The 23,321-nt window shown below is 36.5% G+C and overlaps 1 protein-coding gene across 1 annotated transcript in view; it reads left to right on the top strand.

Annotated features, from left to right (window-relative positions):
- Positions 1-23,321, top strand: part of LOC149542730 (protein DJ-1 homolog A-like) — a 176,468-nt gene that overhangs the window by 92,122 nt on the left and 61,025 nt on the right. Inside the window, exon 5 of the mRNA XM_089797610.1 lies at positions 7,709-7,789. Coding sequence (XP_089653736.1) covers positions 7,709-7,789 — 81 coding nt within the window. The remainder of the gene's footprint in view (positions 1-7,708; positions 7,790-23,321) is intronic.

Consider the following 23,321-nt stretch of genomic DNA (forward strand, 5'->3'; position numbering starts at 1 on the left):
GATGTTATCATATTAGTGAGTTCCTAATAAAAGAACAATATTTTAAACTACACTTGTTACACATTTCAGACTTACATGAATCCAACTCAAAGAGAAATACTACAAAAGAAAAGGTATAGAAAGACTCATCTCTCTCTCAAGTTCCCCCTTGATCTTCTTCTCCTCATACTGGTTCTACCATCCTCTCTCCCCTTCTCTCCTCTCCTATTCTGCATATAACTTCCCCTTTTCATCTCCAACAATGGTGAACGACCCATCCTCCAAAGTCTTCCTCCCTTTTAATGAAGGTACATGGCTCTCTTATCAATGTGTCATAACCCATTGTTACCCACTATTCATTTTCGTCACATTTGAAGTGGAGCCTTTTTGAGGTGTCACAATGTAAGTTTTAACCATGATTTGACCCTCAACTAACCCCCAACCTTAGGTAGTATATGTGGGTTAGGTTATTTTAACCCAGAATGCACTCTAGGATCCATTTTAACCCCTCTAAAGTCCAACTTTAGTTCATATCTGATTTTACAAAAAGTTTGCATTGAGGTCGACTTTGATTGTTGTACAAGAGTTGGCATAGTTTTCTCGAAGGTCTTCATAATCATCTGATTAGGCCTTCATAATCATCCACTGCACAAATTCAAATTTAACATCAGTAACTCAAACATATAAATATAAGACTATAAACATTATTGCATATACTTGAATTAACCACAGATCAACCCATTAGATCAATATCATATTACAACATCATTTCTTCAGAATCATTTGCATATGAAATTCATTTACAAATAAGTATCATTCTTTCTACTTTAACTGCTCTAATTACAAACTTTTCAAGAATAATAATTCATAGCATATGTATCAAAACACCTTACATCTTACACATACATTAATCAAATTCATCAACCATAATTACTTACTTTCACTAATTATAGGATTCAAATCATAGCATCTCTTAGAATAACATAACGAGTATCACTAGTATTCATTGTGTTATCTATATTCTATTCATTTCTGTACTTCTTCATTTTGAATTAAATGATACATAATTTACTTGAAAACAATGATCACATAACCCAAACTTGATTTCCATTTTCACAGTCATCTTATGTAGAATGTATTCACCACAACACAATATCTATTCAATTCAACTGGCCATAATTTCAATTACTAAAACTATCTAATTATCATGATGAGGTAAGATGAATAATATAAGGTATTTATCCATAAGGTAAGTCACATTAGCTAATCAAGATGTTAACATAAATTAGACAATCCATTAGTGTGAATTAGTTCTAATGCTACCAGTCTCATAAACTATCTAAACTAATGTATCATATGTAAAGAGGTCCAACCATTTCTATTTGTAACCATTGTCACTTGTATGAACAAAATCCACAGCTGCTCATAAGTTGAGTCTAACTTTGCACATTAATTAAATAAGAATTCTACTATATGAAGTATCACATACACATTTGTACCTAATATTCAAATGGTTACAAATGATAAATCAATCTTATTTAAACAATACTAATCATAGCGAGTCACATAAGGATTCTTCCTAATCATGTTGTTGCATAAGCCATATAATGTTCTCTAATGACAAAATTAATATTTACTTCTACTGAAATTATATTGTAGACAAATTAACAATCCTTCTAGCCCTTACTTGGATGGGACCTTACATACCTCAAATTGAACACTTGCTGTGATAAACATATTTTCAAAAGGATAATTAATATTATCTTTTTATTTCAAGGTCAGATATATAAGAAGATCAAAACAGCAAGAACATTAAGGTATTATCTTAGATCTGAAACTTAGAATTTGCAGAAACTTTACAACTTTATATGGTGCTTTAATGAAATATTTGAAGTAGGAAATTAAAAGGTTCCTTTGGAAGGCTCAATGGGAAAATTTAAAAAGAGGCTCAAAGAGCTTATTTATTGATGCTTGTTAATTTTTAAATAGTGTTGAGTTTTAAGCTTCTTATTGGAGCAAACCTATGTTCCATGGGGACGCGTCCCCTATGCTTTTTGGCTTGTACCCGTCCTAGGAACGAAATGGGGATGGATTTTTGCCGTCCCCAAAGCTGTCGCCTTTTCGTCAAATTCGGAAATGTCCTCGAAATGGCAAAAAAAATGGGTAGGAAACTTGGGGATGACAAGCAGTACCAAGAGGCTATTGGGATCACAGGAAGAGGTTGACTTACAGAGGAAGTATGAACAAGGGCTGCAGTGGGCTGATGATTGGGCTTGATTGAGAAGAAAGGCATTGGGGGCCTTGGAGCTAACTTGCCTCTTTGTATCAAGATATTTTATGCTCTTATGGAAACCTCATAAGCATTTGGCCCTAGCCATCCCCGAAATTTCTTGCTGTCCCCTTTTTCCAGCTAGTGGGGTAAAGGCAAAACAATAAATTTTACTTTTTGTGCTGGTCCGTAGTTGTCTTAAAGAAATAATAAAAATGTGCAAACCATATTTGTCCATTAAAACACTAAAACACTAATTCTTCTACTCATTTAAAGATATGATGTACTTGCTAAGAGGGAAAAAAACATAGAGCAGCAGCAGTGAGGAAAGATTGCATTTAGTATTTCTATTCACTACTTACTATACTAGTTGCCCTTCTCCTTATTCCATTCTGATTTTATGCATAATACTTAGAGACTTAAGGCATTTTGATTTTATTACGTATGTATGTGATATGTTATAATGGAGGTACTTAATATTTGTCATTTGATAATTTTCCATGTATTGATCTTCTAAAATGTCTATGGTGAATGGTTTATCAATGTTATGATATGCATACTTGAATTTTGTCTCTCTATATAAAAAAATCCCCTATGTTTTTAATCGCCGTCCCCCTATGGTTCTGTCCCCTAAATTTTGGCTTTGAACTGTCCCCGTTGCTGGAAACATGTCCCCATCCCTTAAAATGTCCCCGTCCCGGAAACTCTGTGGAGCATAGGAGCAACCCTCAGGATGGAAGCACTAAGTGAATTGGTTTTGGTGGTGAGAGATCCTTCCTAGCTAATTTGTAGGTGGAATCATATAGGTTCCAAGTATAATCAGAAAAGTTAAAATAATTTGTGAAGTCTTGTCGGCAAGATAAATTATTAATGTTTACAAGGGTTTACTAGAAAGACAGTGACAACTACAACTAATTTGGTCATACGATTTTAATTTGGTGGAGCGACTATAGTTTCTATTTCTTGTCGCCAATTATTAAATGAGCTGTGCATTGGAGTTATTGACTAATCTCAGCAATTGGTGTGATTTAACTGGTCACTAGTTCTATTCAAGCTCCATGCGTGACTGAGGGATCAGGTCAAGTTTTTCTTATCAGCCCTTTGGTGGCATTTTGGGAGTTGCTAGCTACTTGTTCCTAGCGGATGGATGTTGGAGTTTCAGGGATGACTGGCATAATTGTTTGGGCATTTGATGTATGAGGATATATGGCATGAAGGGTTTACTAGAAAGACAGTGACAACTACAACTAATTTGGTCATACGATTTTAATTTGGTGGAGCGACTATAGTTTCTATTTCTTGTCGCCAATTATTAAATGAGCTGTGCATTGGAGTTATTGACTAGTCTCAGCAATTGGTGTGATTTAACTGGTCACTAGTTCTATTCAAGCTCCATGCGTGACTGAGGGATCAGGTCAAGTTTTTCTTATCAGCCCTTTGGTGGCATTTTGGGAGTTGCTAGCTACTTGTTCCTAGCAGATGGATGTTGGAGTTTCAGGGATGACTGGCATAATTGTTTGGGCATTTGATGTATGAGGATATATTGCATGAAGGGTTTGGCAGCCATTATTGACCCTTGGTGTGAAGATGGGAGCTAAGATACCTTAGGTGCAGACCTTTAAGAATCCCAACCGGTTGTAACTCTAACAATGCCAAATTGATAAGTAGGAGATATCTTGATAGCAATACCATAATACCAAATTGCTTTACATTTCAGTTGTTTGACATTTTGTCAAACACTTGGCATGCATCCTGGTATCTTTGATTTTCAGTTTGATAATGATTACTTATGATGATTGTGAAATGAATTAATGTTTATAACTAAATGCAATGCCAGCATAGAGATAATTTTTCAACTCATGCAATTATAAAGTCTGCATTCACAACCCAACTGAAGATGGTATCAATTAACGATAAACAATTAAATGAACAATTCCCAAACTACTGAAAATATGGAGCAATTGCAGTATATCATTTAATCAGGATAATGTTGCAGCCATACTTATAGAATCATGAGCATATATATATGTTAAACCTGGAAATTGAAATTGCATTAATTTGACTTTGTTTACCAATGGCACCTGGTAATGCAGTCTATGTAATTGGGGTGGAGTGAGAAACCGCCCAGCTACTACTCTCAGCCTCACAAGATGCACAGTGATCACAGTTAGCTTTTAAAACATACAAGAAAGGGGCCAAATTTTGCGTCTGCTGCCCGCCAAGACAAATGCAGCTCTCTGATTTTGCTGTGTGGGCTTCTTTTCAGCAGTGTGATCCCCAAAGAACAAACGCAGCCCTGTATATTCCCTTGCTGGCTTCCGCCACCAACAAAAATCAAATGCTGCTCCCTCTAGAATGAATGGCAGCCCTCAAAGCCAGGTCGGACTCTCCAGCCAGGAAACACAGGTGTATTATATGCAAACACCGCCTATAAATTCTTCACAATACTGTCCTTACATATGCAGCTCAAACCCTAAATATGATAGCCCAACAATGCAATGACTTAGGCTTCCAGTTCGGGGTATAACAGACACCCAATATGCAGCCGGCAATGATGCCAAAACAGAACTTTCTCGGTGTCCACAATCAATTTCCAACTCCCAAAAACTCCAACACAACTTGCCCGAATGTTGGTGGAATCAATACTCCAACAGCAGATTTAATTTGCCCTCCAAGAAACAGATAACAGAAAGAAGGTGCCCAATACAAATTGATAAAGGCATACAATCCAAATTTTGTATACCTCAGCACAGAATTGAATTCTCCAGCATAGATCTCTTCTCAGCAACAGTAACAACAGTACAAGGAAGTACCACAAAACTCAGTCCAAACCCACTATACTTCAGCAGTGGAATTGAATTCACTAAACTCCAAAACTCTCACAGGAAGTAATAAAAGCAAATTAGACAATCGGATGCCCTTTTCTTTCACAATGGGCTCATATTTATAATCCCCAAATGACCCTTAGTTTCCCAAACATAACTCCACTTAAGAAGTTTCATCAACACAACATCATTTTATAATAATAAGTATAATAAAGTGCTCTATAATAATGTAAACTTAATAGTTAATTAATAAATATGAACAAGTGCAATAAATAGCCCAATCCAATGCAGACGATGACCAACTGCCAGCGTCACTAACTGCAATGCCAAATATGGCAACTGACCAAATTAGACTCACTAAAAATAGTAAGTCCACGACTGAGACCCTCAAGTCTCACTGTCAGCTCACTAGGGTTGCTATGATGAATTGACTCAATCAACTGCAGAGAAAAGACCAGATGCAGTTTGCTGTTAAGTACATGAGTATCATCACAACTGTCACATGATGTGAGCTTTGGGATTCCTCCCTTTGATAACTATTATTTCTCCTGTATTCTGTTGCAGTTAGATTTTCTAGGAATTCCTTGGATGGTTGCTCTATCCATATAATGTATTGATATGAGTAGGAAATGGAAGAGGAGAATGGGTGGGAGTGTCTACATGTTCAGTCAAGTTGAGAGGGTATAAGCTTTTGTAAACCTTCATATTGCTATTTGGATTGAATGCTGGAAGATGTTTTAATTTCCATCTGTTGCTTTTGAGTATACTCAATTATTGCAAAAAAATCTATATTAGTCTTTGGAGATGCACATTGAGATTATTTATAACACAGAAATTTATATTTTCCCCTTTGCATGGAGCAGAAATACTACAACCCTCTGACACATTTGAATTGAGGGAGCAAACTTTCTTGAATCTTAATCCTAAAGGGTGAACTAGGAAATATCTATTTATCCAATTATAGTGTTTTAAGATGCTTTGACTAAGAACTATGTGCATTATCAAAGTCCATCTTTTTTAAACCTTCACATTGCTATTTGGATTGAATGCTGGAAGATGTTTCAATTTCCATCTGTTGCTTTTGAGTATACTCAATTATTACAAAAAAATCTATTTTAGTCTTTGGAGATGCACATTGAGATTATTTATAACATAGAAATTTATATTTTCCCCTTTGCATGGAGCAGAAATACTACAACCCTCTGACACATTTGAATCAAGGGAGCAAACTTTCTTGAATCTTAATCATACAGGGTGAACTAGGAAGTATCTATTTATGCAATTATAGTGTTTTAAGATGCTTTGACCAAGAACTATGTGCATTATCAAAGTCACCCAAGGTTTGCACCTGGCCTTGTCCATTTAGACAATATGGCTCTGGTCTTTTTTTTCCAGAAGTCATGCCCCTTCTTAGTTGCAGCTAAAGCTTGGACGTGCCTGTTTGGATTAAAGCTGCGATACTATGCTTGGCAATTATTCCAACTTAGCACTGGACCATATCACTAAAAACTATACATTTTATTTGTAGCACCTCTATATAGGTTTCTAGAATATACAGGTGATAGTGAGATCCAAAACTATTTGTTGCACTTATAACATTTGTTCCTAGTTGTTGTGTTCACAATGCTAATCTTTGTAATTGTAATTTACATTTCAATTTTTATTATGTTTACATCACATGTTGAGGTTTAGCAATCAAATTGATGACCTCGAGCATTATATTTGTTTTCCTTGGGAGATTTCCCATTATCAAAAGTGGAAATTCAAGCTTTGAGATGATATTAACTCACAGAATCTGCATTAAGCTTTAATGAAGATCCAAAAATTGATGTGACATGCTTTTGAAGTCGATCCTTTCTACCCTGTTGTATTGGTAGCCACATTAGTATTTATGTTATTGCTTTTTTAAGGTTCAATGCTGACAAAGTGTGTGTCAGTGTAAGGATTTGTTAGTTGCATGTTTTCCCAGTTTGTGGATATCACCTTTTTTCTATGTCATTTATTTTTCTAATTGTTCCTAAAAACTATACATTTTATTTGTAGCACCTCTATATAGGTTTCTAGAATATACAGGTGATAGTGAGATCCAAAACTATTTGTTGCGCTTATAACATTTGTTCCTAGTTGTTGTGTTCACAATGCTAATCTTTGTAATTGTAATTTACATTTCAATTTTTATTATGTTTACATCACATGTTGAGGTTTAGCAATCAAATTGATGACCTCGAGCATTATATTTGTTTTCCTTGGGAGATTTCCCATTATCAAAAGTGGAAATTCAAGCTTTGAGATGATATTAACTCACAGAATCTGCATTAAGCTTTAATGAAGATCCAAAAATTGATGTGACATGCTTTTGAAGTCGATCCTTTCTACCCTGTTGTATTGGTAGCCACATTAGTATTTATGTTATTGCTTTTTTAAGGTTCAATGCTGACAAAGTGTGTGTCAGTGTAAGGATTTGTTAGTTGCATGTTTTCCCAGTTTGTGGATATCACCTTTTTTCTATGTCTTTTATTAAATTATTTCCTTTACAAGTTTATTTTCACTTTTGGTTGGACTTGGAATCATCCATTCATTTATTTTTTAATGATGGAAAATTTATATATCAAGTTTTGTTGCATTTGAATTATAGGTGATGAAAAATAATGATGGGAATGAATCAAAGAGACAAGAGCACAATGCTGTAGACTGGAGAGTTAAAACCATTCCTCGTGTAAGTCTTATTTTTCTATGTTTATGACTGCTTTCATGTTCATAGTTTGAATTCCAAATCTTTTAAGTGTCTTTGTGAGCTTTTCTAAAGTCTTCTTCACATTGATCTTCACAATATAATTGGTTTGGCTCCAATGTATGCAATGAGTTCCTGAATTTTTGATCTTAATTGTGTTGGTGCTAAGACTTTCTTTTTGAACCTTTTGTTTTCTTAAGCTTTTTCAGTGTGAATGTCACTTTACATAAGCCTGCTAAAGAACTTGTTATTTTAACAATTCATTATGATAAATATGTATTGTTGTACGTTGTACCACTACAATACTTTTTGAAGGCTATACAAATATAGTGAAACCCATTCATATATTTAACTTGTCATGTATTTTTTTTTTAATGAATATATTATTATTAGATATTTAATGTACCATATATATTCCCCTTTGAGATTCTCAACCTGTAATAAAAAATAGGGATGCTAAGTATGTCCTCTTGTGAGCAAGGTGATGTCATAATTTTTGGTCCGAATAGGATTTAGATTGCTGTCTTAATTTGTGTTCTTAATGGAATCTAACATCTAACATTTAACTTCAAGGTTTAGTGTTGCAACAATGTAGGTTGCATTTGATTCATAGTATTCTGGTACCATACCATTTGATCATCATCAGTTGACTTCTCATGATTTGTCCATTTCGAAATGGGCCATTACTTGGGATTCTTCCTTTTAAAACAAGTTAAACTGTTAGAGACCTCTTGTTCAATTATTATCCTAGAGTCATCTAAAATGTACAGAGATGAAAAGACCTTGACCCTTACATTTACTTAGTTTAACAGGTTTTTTGTTGATGAATCCTATTTGACTCACTTAGTAGTTATCTTCATTTTGAGCAGTTGTTCTACTTTGTTTTTCTCTTGTCATATTTCTCCATAGTTGGTTTTATCAATGATCAAATATATGCATAAAATAAAGCATAGTACAAGCTGTACAACTATGTGTTTGTAGTGCAGTGAGTCAACAACAGGTATATGAACAGAGGTTTAAATACTCCAACAAATCCAATCCAAGCAGTATAGAAAAATAGTTGCAAATAAACAAAATATAAAAGATGATATCCTTAATGGAAAATTTTCTACTACAAAACAATGAACTGCATAAGTGTTGATGTGAGTTTTGTTCCACTACAACATGCAAAATCAAATACTCAATGTTTAGGAATGAAACACCAAATATTAAATGCTCTCTTGATATAAGGTCATCTCTCATGCTAAGTTTGCAACGTAAGATCATAAAATGACTTCAAGCTTACTTCAATTGTGGACACTTGCTCAGAGAAATAATGTGATTTGCTGGGATTGCAAAGGTACTCATGCTATATATTCAATGGATATCAATTGCTTGCACTCCTAAAGATTTAGCTTTACAACATGCAATGAAAGTGTAATTTGATTTTCCAACTTCACTTCAACTTAAACTTAATTGCTACTATTACTTCTAACTATGAATGCAAGGAATCATGGATGACTCTACTAGATATAGCTTTATTAGCTATTCCACCCACCTAGTGCAAGCTTCCAATAGTTTTCACATTGACATCTCTTCAATCCCATCAAATGGATGCAAACCAAAGATTGAATATGAATTGAAGTTAAGTGCTTTCAATCATCGACTTACCACACAAGGCACACTTACAATTAACAAGAGGCTAGTGGCTCGGAATTGTCGAGTCAATCAAGTAAACATCTACAATCTCTTTCATACAACTAACTACTTCAACATAAAATAAAATCCTAATTTTAAGTGAGAGATGCAAAGAACCATGCAATACTTCAAAATGATCATATATATCCACCCCGGAGACCAACAACCAGTGTAACACGGGGACGCGTCCCCCCCCAAAATCTGGGCCGTCTCGGAGACGGTGACGTCCTCGGGACGGGGGGACGGTGTCTCGGCATTTCGGGCGGCGCCACTCAAAGCGCCACCGCCGTCGGAGATGGCGAGACGTCTCCGAGACGGGTGCGGGGGGACGGCAAGGAGTCTCCTTCGTTGTGGGGGGACGCCTGGACGTCTCCGGCGGCAAGCAAAAAAGACATAAAAAAAAAAAGTTGAACGCATTTTTAAAATGTTTTAATGTTTTTTATTTATTGTATTGGATTGTGGGGCCCATCCATTCCTCCTTCTTTGTTTAAAACCCTTCTATTCTTCATTTTGATTCACATTTGCATTTCTCATTGTTTGCAACAGCAAGAAGAAGAAGAGTGAAGAGCTGAGATAAGGGTTTGTGCAAGAGTGAAGAGAGTGTTTGCAAGTGAAAAAGGAGAGCTTAGGAGCAAGAAGAAGAAGAGGAGGGTGGTTCTAGGTTCCGGTTCACCAAATCTTGTTGAAGTTTTTAAAGCAAAAGGTAGGGTTTCTAACTTTCTAACGAATTTGTATGATTTTGAAATGCATGTTTATGAATGTTTTTGTTTGTTTAGACGACCTCTGTTGTCATTGAACTCTTTGAAATATTTATTTCCGATTGTTTAAACTGATGACTTCCACTCTGTTCGAACTATATTACAAGACCAGAAAACGGAAAAAAAAAAAAAAAAAAAAAAAAAAAATTGACTTCCAATGGTTCCGTAGGATTTGGGCTTTTCTGAGCCGATTTCAGTATGTAAGAATTAACAAAAAAGCCCAAATCCTACGGAACCATTGGAAGTCAATTTTCATTTTAAATTTTTTTTTTTTTTTTTGTTTTGTTTTTTTTTTTAAAAATTTTTTTTTTTAATAAATTTTTTCCAATATAGTTCTAAGAGAGTGGAAGTCGTCGGTTATGATTATCATTTATAAATTATAAATTTCAATAATTTAGCTTTATTAATTTTTGTTTTTTCATTTTGTGAAATGCAGTGTCACAATGAATACTCATAGTGATGATGAGATGGAATTTCATTCAAATAGTGGCAGTGAATCAGAATATGAGCTTGAGCCTGAGGTTGGGGTTGAGGATGATGATAACACTGTTGAGAGGGGTGACCATGAGAGTGACATTGCGATTCCGGTTGGACCAAATCAGCAAGGGGCCCAAACTAGTTCCACTTCCATGGGTACTGGTTTTATACTATCTGGTACTCCATCTACTGATTGCCCCTCCCCAGCTTTGGCACAGTGGGCTAGGGGTAAGTTTGATCCAAAATCTCCTTTAAAACAATTTGCCACTAGAATAACAAGCGGACAAGGAACAGGTGGCACAAGAAAGTGGAGATGCAATATTTGTGGTGAAGATTGGTATGGTAGCATCACTAGAGTGAATGCACATTTCCTCTTTTGGACAGGTAAAGGTGTCCAACCATGTAAGTTTTTGGGTGAATCCACAAACTTGAAGATTAGAATTGAATTCAACAAGCTTTGGGGAGTTCCAGAGGACTTAGGCCTTCCAGTGCCTACTACTTTGGCTGGTAGGCAATAGATTCAGACTATACAGGAGGTGCATGAGCAACAAATACAGGGGCAACAACACCGACGCATGTCTTCTTCTAGACCACAGCATAGAGCTTCATCTACTTCATTGCCAGGGGCAGCCGCCGTACCTTCCTCTACTTATAGCTCTATAGGTGTAGTAGCAGCTGAGACGAGCAAGGGGAAACGCAGGGCACAGTCTAGTGACAACAACCCTATAGCAGAATTGTTTGCAGCCTAGACGAGAGAGAAGTTAGATGCATACATTGGGATAATGTTATTTGCCAATGGCATTCCACTTCACATTGCTCGGTCTCCTTATTTTAAGGAGGCATTTCAGAAAGTAGCGAAGGCGGGATTACCATCATATGTGCCACCAGGTGAGCACAAATTGAGGACTAAAATCTTGGATGATGAGTATGCCAAGATTGGTGAGTCCATGGAGACCATGAGGGCTGTTTGGGAGGAATCGGGGTGTAGCGTTGTCATGGATGGGTGGACGGACATTAGACACCGTCCACTCATCAATGTCATAGTCACATGTACAGAGGGCCCATTCTTTCTTAGGGCGGTTGATTGTTCGGGGCATCGAAAAGATGCTGATTTTCAGTTTCAGATTCTTCGGGAAGCCATTGAGGAGATTGGGCCACAAAATGTGGTCCAAGTAGTGACAAATGCAGCTCATGTGTGCAGAGCTGCAGGGAGGCTTATTGAGGCCACATATCGGCATATTTGGTGGACTCCTTGTTGTGTGCATGCTATGAACAATGCTCTAAAGGACATGGGGAAGATTAGTTGGATAAAGGGAGTGGTGAGTGATGCTAAAGATGTGCAGATGTATATCTGCAACCACCACACCTCACATGCACTATTTAGGAGCTTCGCCAACAAGGAGTTCTTGAAGCCAGTTGAGACATGATATGCATCCTATTTCATTCTCTTGGAGAGAATGCTTGATTTGCAGGAGCCACTGCAACTAATGGTTATGACAAATGAATGGAATAGGTGGGATGGTTCCAGGTCAGAGCAGGGGATAAGGGTGAAGGATATAGTTAAGAGTGATGTATTTTGGAGCGATGCAAAATACATTGTTTCTATTATTAGGCCAGTCTTTGAGGTGATCAGGTATGGAGATGGGGATGCACCCACACTTGGAGAGGTGTAGGAGTGCATTGATTCTATGCTTGGGCAGATGAGGGTAGTTGTGCGAGAGAAGGACCCCACATTAGCCTTCTACAATGATCACATTCGGCCTATTATTCAGCGTAGATGGGACAAACTTAACACACCCTTACACATGGCTGCATATGCATTGAATCCGAGGTGGTACATGACTAGGCCTGGTAGAGTTACACCACTTCACGATGATGAGGTGATTTATATTATTATTATTATATAACACTTTAAGACTTAGATTCTTATCATTTTATGAATTAAAATCATTCACATTACTAGTATCTTGATTCTTCTATTTGCTAATAATTTGTACTTTTTAAATTTTTTCAGGTGAAGGAAGGGTTCTTCAAGTGCATAGACAGGATGTATGACCCTGAGACAGCAGCTAAGGTTCGCATTGAGTGGACCAAATTTGCTACTCTTAGGGGTTACAAACAAGTGGCAAAGGCGGATATCAAGACCATGGCACAAGAGGATCCCATTTTGTGGTGGTCAGCTTATGGACCGAAATCTACAACCACCACACTAGCTATTTGTTTGCTGTCCCAGGTACTTAGTTCCTCAACTTTTAACTTTTCATTGTTTATTGTTCAATGATCATTGTTCAACATCTAATTCCCGAGTCTTACATTAGCCAATTATTTTTCATCTCAGGTTTCTAGTTCCTCAGCTTCTGAGAGGAATTGGTCTACATATAGCTTCATCCACTCTCTTAAGAGGAATAGACTTACCTCTCAAAGAGCAGAGAAGCTAGTGGCTGTACACAGTGTGTTGCGTATCAATGACCGCACCACAAGTGTGTACAAGGAAAGCCCAGCATCACGATGGGATGTAGAGCCTGAGGAGCCATCGCAGATTGATGAGGAGGATGCTTTAGATCCAACCACAGGGCTAGTTGGTGTTCCCTTTTCAGCTCTTGATCTTGGAGAGACTGATAGTTCCAGTGGTGATGAGTTTCAACCTCCAGGGGATGATCATTGATTTGGCATTTTGATTTGGACTCTTGGAGACTTGTAGTTTTTGTTTGCATTATATACTTATTTTGATATCATGGTTCATGGTACATGATACTTAATTGTAATCATCTTTATGTCATGAGTCATGACTCATATGATCATTGATTACTATTAGATAGTAGAATCTAGATACTCATACTATTGATCTGAAGACTGATATATAGACTAATATTTATTATTTCGAATATTTTTTGATGTTCAATGTTCAATGTTCATTGTTTGTTTGTTATAACTTATTTGATCATGAATCATGACGTTCTAGTTGAAAACTTCAGTGCAATGTTCAATGTTTTTTACATCTATGTATCTTATATTGTATAATTGTAGTACATCTTTTCATAACTAGCATTTTAAGTATCATATGTATAGTACATACACCCCTGCTCCCTTCGCCACCCCCCCGTCCCCCGCTGCCGTCCCCCCGCCGTCCCCTCGCCGTCCCCAAATCAAGGTCCCTCTGTCCCCCCGTCTCGGAAACTTGTCCCCTCGTCCCCCCGTCCCCCCGTCTCCTAGGGCGGTGTAACTATGCCAACAATAGGTATAAGAACAGATGTTTAAAAACTCAACCAATCCAAATGAAACAAATGTACAAGCAGTGCAGAGAAATATTTGCAAATAGACAAAATATAAAATATGATGTCCTCAAATGGAAAATTTTCTACTACAAACAATGGACTGCATAAGTGTTGATGTGGTTTTCTGTCCACTACAACATGCAAAATCAAGTAAATGTTTTGGAATGAAACACCAAATACTCAATCCTCTCTTGATATAAGGTCATCTCTCATTCCAAGCTTGCAACGTATGATCATGAAATGGCTTCAAGGTTCCTTCAATTGTGAATTCTCGCTTAGTGAAATAATGTGATTTTCTGAGATCACAAAGATACATGCTATTCATTGAATGGATATCAACTGCTTGGAGTTTAATTTTCCAACTTCCACTTCAACTTAACTTCTACCATGATGAGCCCTGCTGGCTCACTCTCAATCTATGCTGAAGACTTGATTTTGTTTTGTTTTGAGAGTTTCTTCAATTTTATGTATTTTGATATATATGCTTTTTGGTGTTTTCAGAATTGGGAATGAAACAATGTGTAGAAACTGAAAGCAATTCCAAATTCGTACACCAACTTTTATTCTTATTAATGAAACTTGCAAGTATTTAGCAATGCCAAAGCAATATGCAATCAACTTATTAAATAGAGAACCTGACAATTGTAGATATCCAACATTGGGTTCCTTGTTGGTGCTGAAACTGATTTTAACAACAAATGGAAACTCTACATATTCGCACGCTGCCTTCTGAAGATTAATCACAACCATATGACAAGAAACACTGCTCCAAATTAGAGATTGCAGCCAGCAAACTTTCCAATGCTGCTTCTGTACTAAGATCGCAGCCCTTCAATGTTCATTTAAATGGCGTCTAATACTCAGCATTATGGCAGGAATATAAACACCTGGTGTAGCCATCCTTTGTCACAATGATTTGCAGCACAATCAGAGCAATTCTTGACTCAATTAACCTCTCCAAAACCAAAGTGATTTGCATTTAGCTGATCAGATAACAAACACAATTCATTGGCATAAAATCTAACTCAAAGTGCTGAAAGACATTGAAGAAAATTCACTGTTTCCTCCAATTCAACGCCAGACCCTTGGAATTCATACTTCATCAAATAAACAATGCATAATGGGATAGTTTGATCCTTGCAAGACAATTGTATTTGTAAGTTTTTTATTGCAAAAGCTTCACCTTTGCATTGAATGCCACTAGTCTTCTTGAATACACTTTTCACTTAAATACCCTTCGCTTTATAGCCAGGCACATATTTGAATAATATAAATTATTAACTCCTTTTGGCTCAAAAAATGATCTTTTCATCAATATCATGATATTTAGACACACAAGGTCATTGTTTTCTGTGTCCAAGATTTAAACTTTTCAACTCGGTTCCAATGAGCTATGACACTAAGGTGACCAATATATAATAATAGCAAAAATAGAAACCTTTGCGTATTTAATTAAATAATAATCATAATTCAACCGGCTTGCAAAAATAACTGAAGAAGCATTAGAATCAAAATCTTACAATACATGGTATAATCGTGATGAAGAAAGACAATGAGTGAACTTGATGGGGCAACTTTCTAAAAATAGACACTTCTTCCAAGATACTTGGAGCCCAAACCAGAAGCCAAAAATAAAACTTGAGAGCATCATTCAACTCCTCTAACTCATTTGATCTTATCAGAACCATCCTTTGACTGACTACTAATATAAGTCCTACAAGGACCCAACAATAGGCTAAATCCATCTGCTATCATGGTTATGCTAAAAAGGGGATATTACAGTCCTCCCTTTCCATAATTGCTCGTCCTCAAGCAATGACATGAATCAAATAAACACAACGATCCATGTGGATCCCTTGGATGAATATGTATAATGTCCCTGGCATCACATACAAACTCTTGTGATGATAACACTATCCAAAAAGCTATCCTGAACATACCTTCACCATACCAACAATGCTGACTCACCCAATTTGCAATGCCAATCCTATCTCCACCTGGTTCGCAGTAGAGATGAAAATCACATCCATCCATAACAAGGAAAAATGGATATCCGATATCATATGCTAGATCAAAATTCCTTGCACACCCTACCCATCTGCCATGAGTATGAAGTCTATCTGTAAAATAGGATAGTACTCCTAAAAGCATCTGTACCATAACCCAAATATCCATCCTTTGCGAAATTGTCATGGACATGCTGACTCTTCAAGTACTCTTTGGTTAACTTGCAACAACTAAGCCCATCAACTGCAAATGGTGCAAACCCATCTCGTAAAAGATGGTATGAACTTGTAGCCAACCCATACTTGCGCGAAACCAATTCCTCTACTTGTGGGTGAAAAGAGAAATGATGAAAACTCCTCATTGTGTAGTTGCAATAAATTTTTTTGATCTTCGTTATAGGCTCATTATCATTAAACTAAGAACCAAGAGATGTCTCTAATCTCTGTCTTCGAACAACTAGTTAGGCAGGGTCTTAGGTAACCCTCTCGGCAAACCCAATCATAAAATCCTTGTCGGGAAGCTTTGTAGTCAAAGTCTCTACAATCTTTCCCACCAAGTGCTGAATACCACAAGAACCTTGGATGAGAGTACCCTCAGAAGCTCTAAATGGTTCCTCCTGCAATTCCAAACTCTTAAGTAGATACTCCAATGACTTTGTGAAGTAGAAATTATATGAAGAAGCATAAATCTGCTCCCTTAGAGCCTACTATTGACCCCTTTGAAATTGTGGCACTACTGTCTATCGCTACCAACTATACGAGATAAAGTAGTAGCTTTGCTTCCGATAGAAGGAAACAAATCCCCACGAGAGCTTGTCTCCAAATTAGATGATGCCTTGTCCAAGTCCTATTCCGCATCATCTGTTAGTGTGCTAACTACTAGGGGACCTGGTACAAGAGGAAGCTCTTTGCAGTCCTCCACTGATGCACTCATCTCTTATATAGTTACTGCACTCATATCAAGGATGGATGTAATTGCATCCTCATCACATCCCTCATCCCTATTTGTGGAAGTGAACTCCTATCAACCACCGCTTTATGTAGCTAAATTGGATCTGTGGTTGGCATAGACTATACATAGTCCAACTCCACGACCGCCTCTCTCAATTGTAGCTGCGAGTCCTGGAGAGCCAACAGGATACTCTCCAAAACCCCAAAAGTCACCTTAATCTCATGGGTGGGCTCGACCACTTGTTCCTCTTTCCCTAAAAATGCCTCATAAAAAGTGCAACCCCACTCAAGAAGGTAATCCCTATCAACTACCAACTGTAAATAATAATGCTTCAAGATCTTGACAACCTCTCAAAGTGAATGAATCTTTGCTAGGGAAAGAAAACCACCACCGTGCTCATTTGACCTAGGAGCACCCCAATCAAATACAACTAACATCTGTGGGATAACATTATAATGCTCAATAGCGAAAAAATATCACCATCGCTCACCTTCATCTATTTGGTCACACGTTGTCTCTGCATACCCTAGCTCCTACTAAGCTCTTTGACTCACTAACTGCACCATGATAGGAAATTGTATCCTCACTTCTTTCCACATGATCACTAACATCATGTGTGCTAATAGCCTCACACATGCCCATCGATGAGGTGCTGCTACCAGGTACCTCTGCAAACAACTCATCTGAAGTGGAAGTCGCCTGGCTGCTATGTCCAACTCCTCGCAAATCTCCACTTCCTCCTCAACAGTAAGTCCTTGTAAAACATGATCCTAGGACCTATCATCATTCCATGGCAACTTTGAGTCATCACTCAATCTCCGACATGATAATCTAAATTCGTTGCAGCATGAAACATCCTCATACAAATCATTAGAGGTGCCCATTACACTAGTATCCACATTGTGTAATTGAGACTCCTCTTCCATCTCCCGTTGCTGCATACATGACTCAATGTCAACATGTAGATTAACGACACTATGGCATGAATCTACATTGTGTAACTCTTGTTATCACCAAGTGACTCCATGCCCTCGCCTTCCACATATGAGAAGACTATTGTCCCTTGGACTAACCGAACACTATGATTGCTAGCAGTGGTATCAACTGCATCTTCTGCACTCACACTACTTGCAACATCATCAACATCCTTACATAAGGGACTGCTGTCCTTAAAATTAGACTCTATATTACCTATATCCCCGCTATTACCAATTGATGTAAGACTGCCATCAAAGGTAGCTAGCATGTCCTCAGCATTTTACGAATCACTAACTTAGGAATCCTCAAACTGCTAGAACTCAATGCTGCTGTCCTCTAATGAAATGAACACATCCATATGTTCCTTTGTAGAATCTCCAACATCAGAAGTCTAGATAGGACTAGTGGCTACCCCACTAAGCACATGATCATCTTCACCATGATCACTAGTTGCTGAAAACTCATTGTGAAGACCTTCGGATGTTTGACCTATAAAAATCCCTAATTTCTCTTCCGACATTCTTCATGAAGATGACTTATTAAAAAGGAAACCATATACCTAGTAGTCCTGTCAATTGTCTTAAAACCTGAGAGTTTTCTCCATTATGAAATGTAGCTAATTTTTCTCAATTTTCCAAATTTGACATGTAGTCAAATGTTGCAATTTTGCTCAATTTTTCCATTTTGACACTCTAAGGAGGCCTCCTACATCTTGGATTGTTGCTAAACGCACACTGCTACCTAGCCCTACCAACTAATAGAGGGGTTCCCCATTTGCAATGGGGCGATGGTGTGAAAACCTCACAACAATAAGTTTCTCCAACCCCATAAAAACTCATTTCTTGGTCTAGTTTCCCCCTTCTCAACAAGAGAATGGTAGCCACCTAAAAATAGATAAATGACAATTTTCTTCCTAGCTGATTATATGGAATGTAGGTTATGAATCCTGATGGAAAAGGTCCTTATTTGTCGATATATGGGAGTGAACCTAGGATATTGCTTCCTTGGATATGGTTAAAAAATATTTGGAAACCTTCTAGCTCCATTGATATCCTCATAATGTGTAAATGATATCTCATGGTTGTCTTTAGATGTAAGCGGAAGCATGACAAAACGTTTCCAGTATGATATTGGCTTTTGAAAAAATCAAGAATCCCTATAAAACACCAAGTTACTATTGATGTTTTGGTGGCTTTAGTAGGATAAACCTGCAAGATCAAAGAGAAATTAATATAGTGATAATGATTCATATATATATATATATATATAAAACTTGAATTAAGTTTTCCATTGTATTAATTATATTAATGAATAGACATGTCCCATGAAGGGACATGTCTCTTCTCGGTTTATTCCTCATACAAATACAAGAGGACGCTACCATTTGGAGAACACATACCAAGAATATGATAGTGCTATTACATCTGCAAGCAATCCTTAAAAAATCAACATGGTATCAGAGCCTAATTACATATGGAAATTATAAGAAAGAGCCTATTTCTTTCTATAAAACTTAATAGAGCTTGAAGGTAGATCCCAGACAAAGTTTGATGAGATTGATTCAAACAATGTGAAGAATGTCAAAGTCTGCCTCTTGTTAATATTTTGGATTATTCTTCTGGGCATAGATATATTAGAATGAGTTTCAATCAATAATAATATATTCTTGAGGAAGTTTTAAGGGTGTCGTATTGATTTATTTAAGACAACCAATACACTGAGAAAACCAAGAAAAACTAAACAAGAAGATCAAAATATTCAGAAATTCTGTGAAATACAATAACAACAAAGGAGAGTCATTCTACAATATCAGTGGCGTGCCTATCTCTATTTGAAATTCATTCATTGAAATGTGTGCCAAGCAGTTGTAAAGCAGCCATGAAATCATGTCTAAAATTGACTGGAGCTTGTTGGCAGGATTTTTTTTGATGTGGCGGATGAGTATTCTCTTGGCAGTGTATGTGTGTAGATATTCTAGAGAAGACCATAAGAATCACTGTCAAGATTAACATTATTGGGACAAATTCTGAGCTATTCAATCTTCCTGTCACATAGTGTTTTCATCTTGAAGAAGGTGGGAAAAGGATCGATCTATAATAGTAAAGCCAATACAACGATGGAAATTGTTTTTGGAAGAGGTGCTTGTGTTTGAAATTGCTAAAGATAAAAATACATCATTCGCAATGGAACCTGATGGAACCCAAAATTTTGTTCTTCCATTTATGAGATTATGGGTCCTTTTGTATATCCTGGTGAAGCAATGATGTGTAAAGAAATCGAATTATGGATGTTTAACATTGGAGTTTCAAATCAGCCTTTTGAATGAACATTGTATATGGAAAATACAGCAGGGACACTTATCTCTCTGTTCTCAGAAAGGAGAATTAGATACAAGGGAAGAATATGTTTATAGCATGGATGAGAGATGATAGATTAGATTCAACAAGCAGAATCATTTGTAAAAACTTTCATATCACTGTTTGCTTTCATATCACTGTTTATGTAACAGAGTGTGTATTATCAGCAAAGGTGTTAATGGAAAATGACAGTATGCATAAGAGCCTATATTTGGAGACTATTACTATCTGTTGCGGTTTCATTCCTTATATTTTTTCTTCATGTATCTCTGTTACATTTGTGCAATCCTTGGCTTACATTGAAGGAAATGAGAAGGCTGTTTTTCCACTGCGACCATTTATTAGAATAAGAGGTTCATAGAATTATTTGTTCTAGACCTTTTACCTGGAATTGACATTAAAGACTCTTTTTTATTCTTTTGCCATTTTCGGCTTCCATGTCAAGAGGGAAGGCTATATACATCATTGCCAGCGTGTAGCATCTCTTTCTGCCTCTGTGCTTGCAGTTCAGCATTCTGAATTTTGATATCAAACAGTGATTCTCTCATATGATCATTTGAATGGAGTCAATTGGTGTGTCAGTAATGCATGATGAATATTCGGGGAGTTATCCACACTTATCATCCGCCATTGTTGATGCTCGTCGCAAGTCTCAAAAAATATACCTGGGGCCATTTTTCGTCATAGAGGCCATGGGCAGTATTGGTGAAGATCATCGATTCATATACTTAAACGATTTATTTTTAATTATATCCCGTGTCCATTGCAGGTTTGAAGAATGTGCGAGAGAGAGGAATAAAAACAAAATGGTTGGAAAAAGCTAGTTGGTGCTGTGTGCACACCAAAGGATGTTTGAATACGCATTTCAGCGCTGATGGATACACACCCGAGTGGATGGATGCAAAGTTGTTCGAATGGAAGAGGGAGATGATTGAAAGTCATTAAAAAAGTAATCACACATTATATATCAGGCAGCAATGAAGACAAGACGACATACGTATGAAGATATCCTTTGTGATCATCTTATATTTATTTGTTTATAATTCATTATTACGATAGGTGGATCAAATTGTTTGCTCGTATTTAAATCCGATAAATACAAATATTGCAAATATTATTATTTTCTTTATTTGTATTTATTTTGTCCATTAAATGGTTAAAACGTTATAGAATGATTTAAATAAGTGAAAAAGCGAAACAATTTGAGGCATTGTAATAACTGAATCATTTACAAATATTATATAACCAACACGATAAAGTTGTATGCGAGAAATATGTATTTGACTCTATTACCCTATTAAAATTTGGCACTGATCATTAATTTGCTCATAATTTTCAGTCCATATGCTGGCAACACTTTAACCTCTTTCCTTTAAAGAGTTTTATCTTATTTGTCGTGGTGATTCGTTTTAAAATTTTCCTTTCAGCAACGCACAATTCTAATAAAGTAATCAAAGTTCGAAGAATAATAATTATTAATCATAATCCAGAAGGTTCCCTTGAATACTTGCCACTTGAGGAATTTATTTTTGTGTTATAATCTGCTATAAATCATCTTGGATCCAAGTTTTGCTATCCAAGATTCGGGTGAACAAGCCTTGGTTTAGCGGAGCCAAAAGCGTAGAGGATTTGAATCAATTCGATTGATCCTATCAAGTTGGCCAAAATCAATTAGATACCCAACATTGAGCAGGCAAGGCTCGTAGGTTTCTAATCAACAATTTTGATAACCAACAAAGTGGCGACTCTACTAGGGAAGGTCGCAAGTAAGCTTTGCATACTCCATCAGACTAGTCTAGAGTTTCATTTAAGCACAACTTTGTGGTGAGTTCTCAGATATTGTTTCTTTTAAACATTCACCAAAATCGTGAACATGTTATTAAACTTACTTTTAATATTTTCATTTGCTGTTTTATAATTTTCAGATTCTAATTTTTAAATTTTTTATCAGCATTTGAGCAAAAAGTCATAAGGTTCTTCTTGAGATTTCTGATTGTGTTCAAAGGTCTTAATTTTTGCTTAATCTAAAGTTGTCTCCATTTCATGTAAATATTTGAAAGCAACTAAGACAAAAGTTCTCTTGTTATTTTCAGCAAAATCATTCTCAAGTTATTGGCATTAACTTTGCTGGATAAAGAACCTAGATATTTATTTCTTTCTTCTTACGAGGCGACTCTATTTTGTTTCATTAATATATTTTATTGAGTAGCATTTGTTTACTTTTGAAGTGTATGTGGGGAAGAAGATCAGTAAATCCCCGCCCTAAAAGACTTGAACAATTAACTTTTGAGAAAAAGTCAAGAAATATGAAAAGTTAAAATCAAAAGGCAAAAATGTTTTACACAGGACATAGAAACTTTCAAGAAAGGACTAACAAACATTCTGAGATGGGTGAATCAAGTCACAACAACCCTGAAAGGGATGAGGAAAACTGTAATTCATTTTTTCACATTCCTAGGGTAGATGAAGAGCCAAAATGCGAGATAATTCGTATTGAGGATGACGAAGAACAAGAACAAATAATGCAATGGGATATGATAATAAAAAAGATGGCTGAAAGAACAAATGGTAATAGTGCAATATTGGCTAAAACACTAAAAATGCAACCGGATGATATTCTTGAAAAAATTAGGATATCAAAAGATCTTATTGCTTCCCCATTTAGAAAAACATGTAATGAAGATAAATCAGATAAATGGAGAGAAGAAAGGCCCAATCAAATACAAAATGAAGTGAATACACCACCAAAGTACAATCCGCCTCATAGAAAGAATCTGGAGACATACTTTGCTACTAGTCATGTTAATCCATTATATGAGAACAAAAGAGATAAAAATCAAAATAATAATTTTAACAAATATTTCCACAATAATCAATAGGCATGGAACAATGGGCTACATACTAGAGGAATTTCGCAAAATGGTGGGAACATTAGACAGCCCTATGGGTTGAATCAAAATAATAACAATCAAAACATCCAGGCTCATACGGTGCAAAATTAGGGCATTAGAAATCAAGTAATAAAGCAGCCTATGAC

This window comes from Cupressus sempervirens, chromosome 8, assembly GCF_028749045.1.
Source record: "Cupressus sempervirens isolate cs-2001-9-10 chromosome 8, ASM2874904v1, whole genome shotgun sequence".
NCBI classification, from domain to species: domain Eukaryota; kingdom Viridiplantae; phylum Streptophyta; class Pinopsida; order Cupressales; family Cupressaceae; genus Cupressus; species Cupressus sempervirens.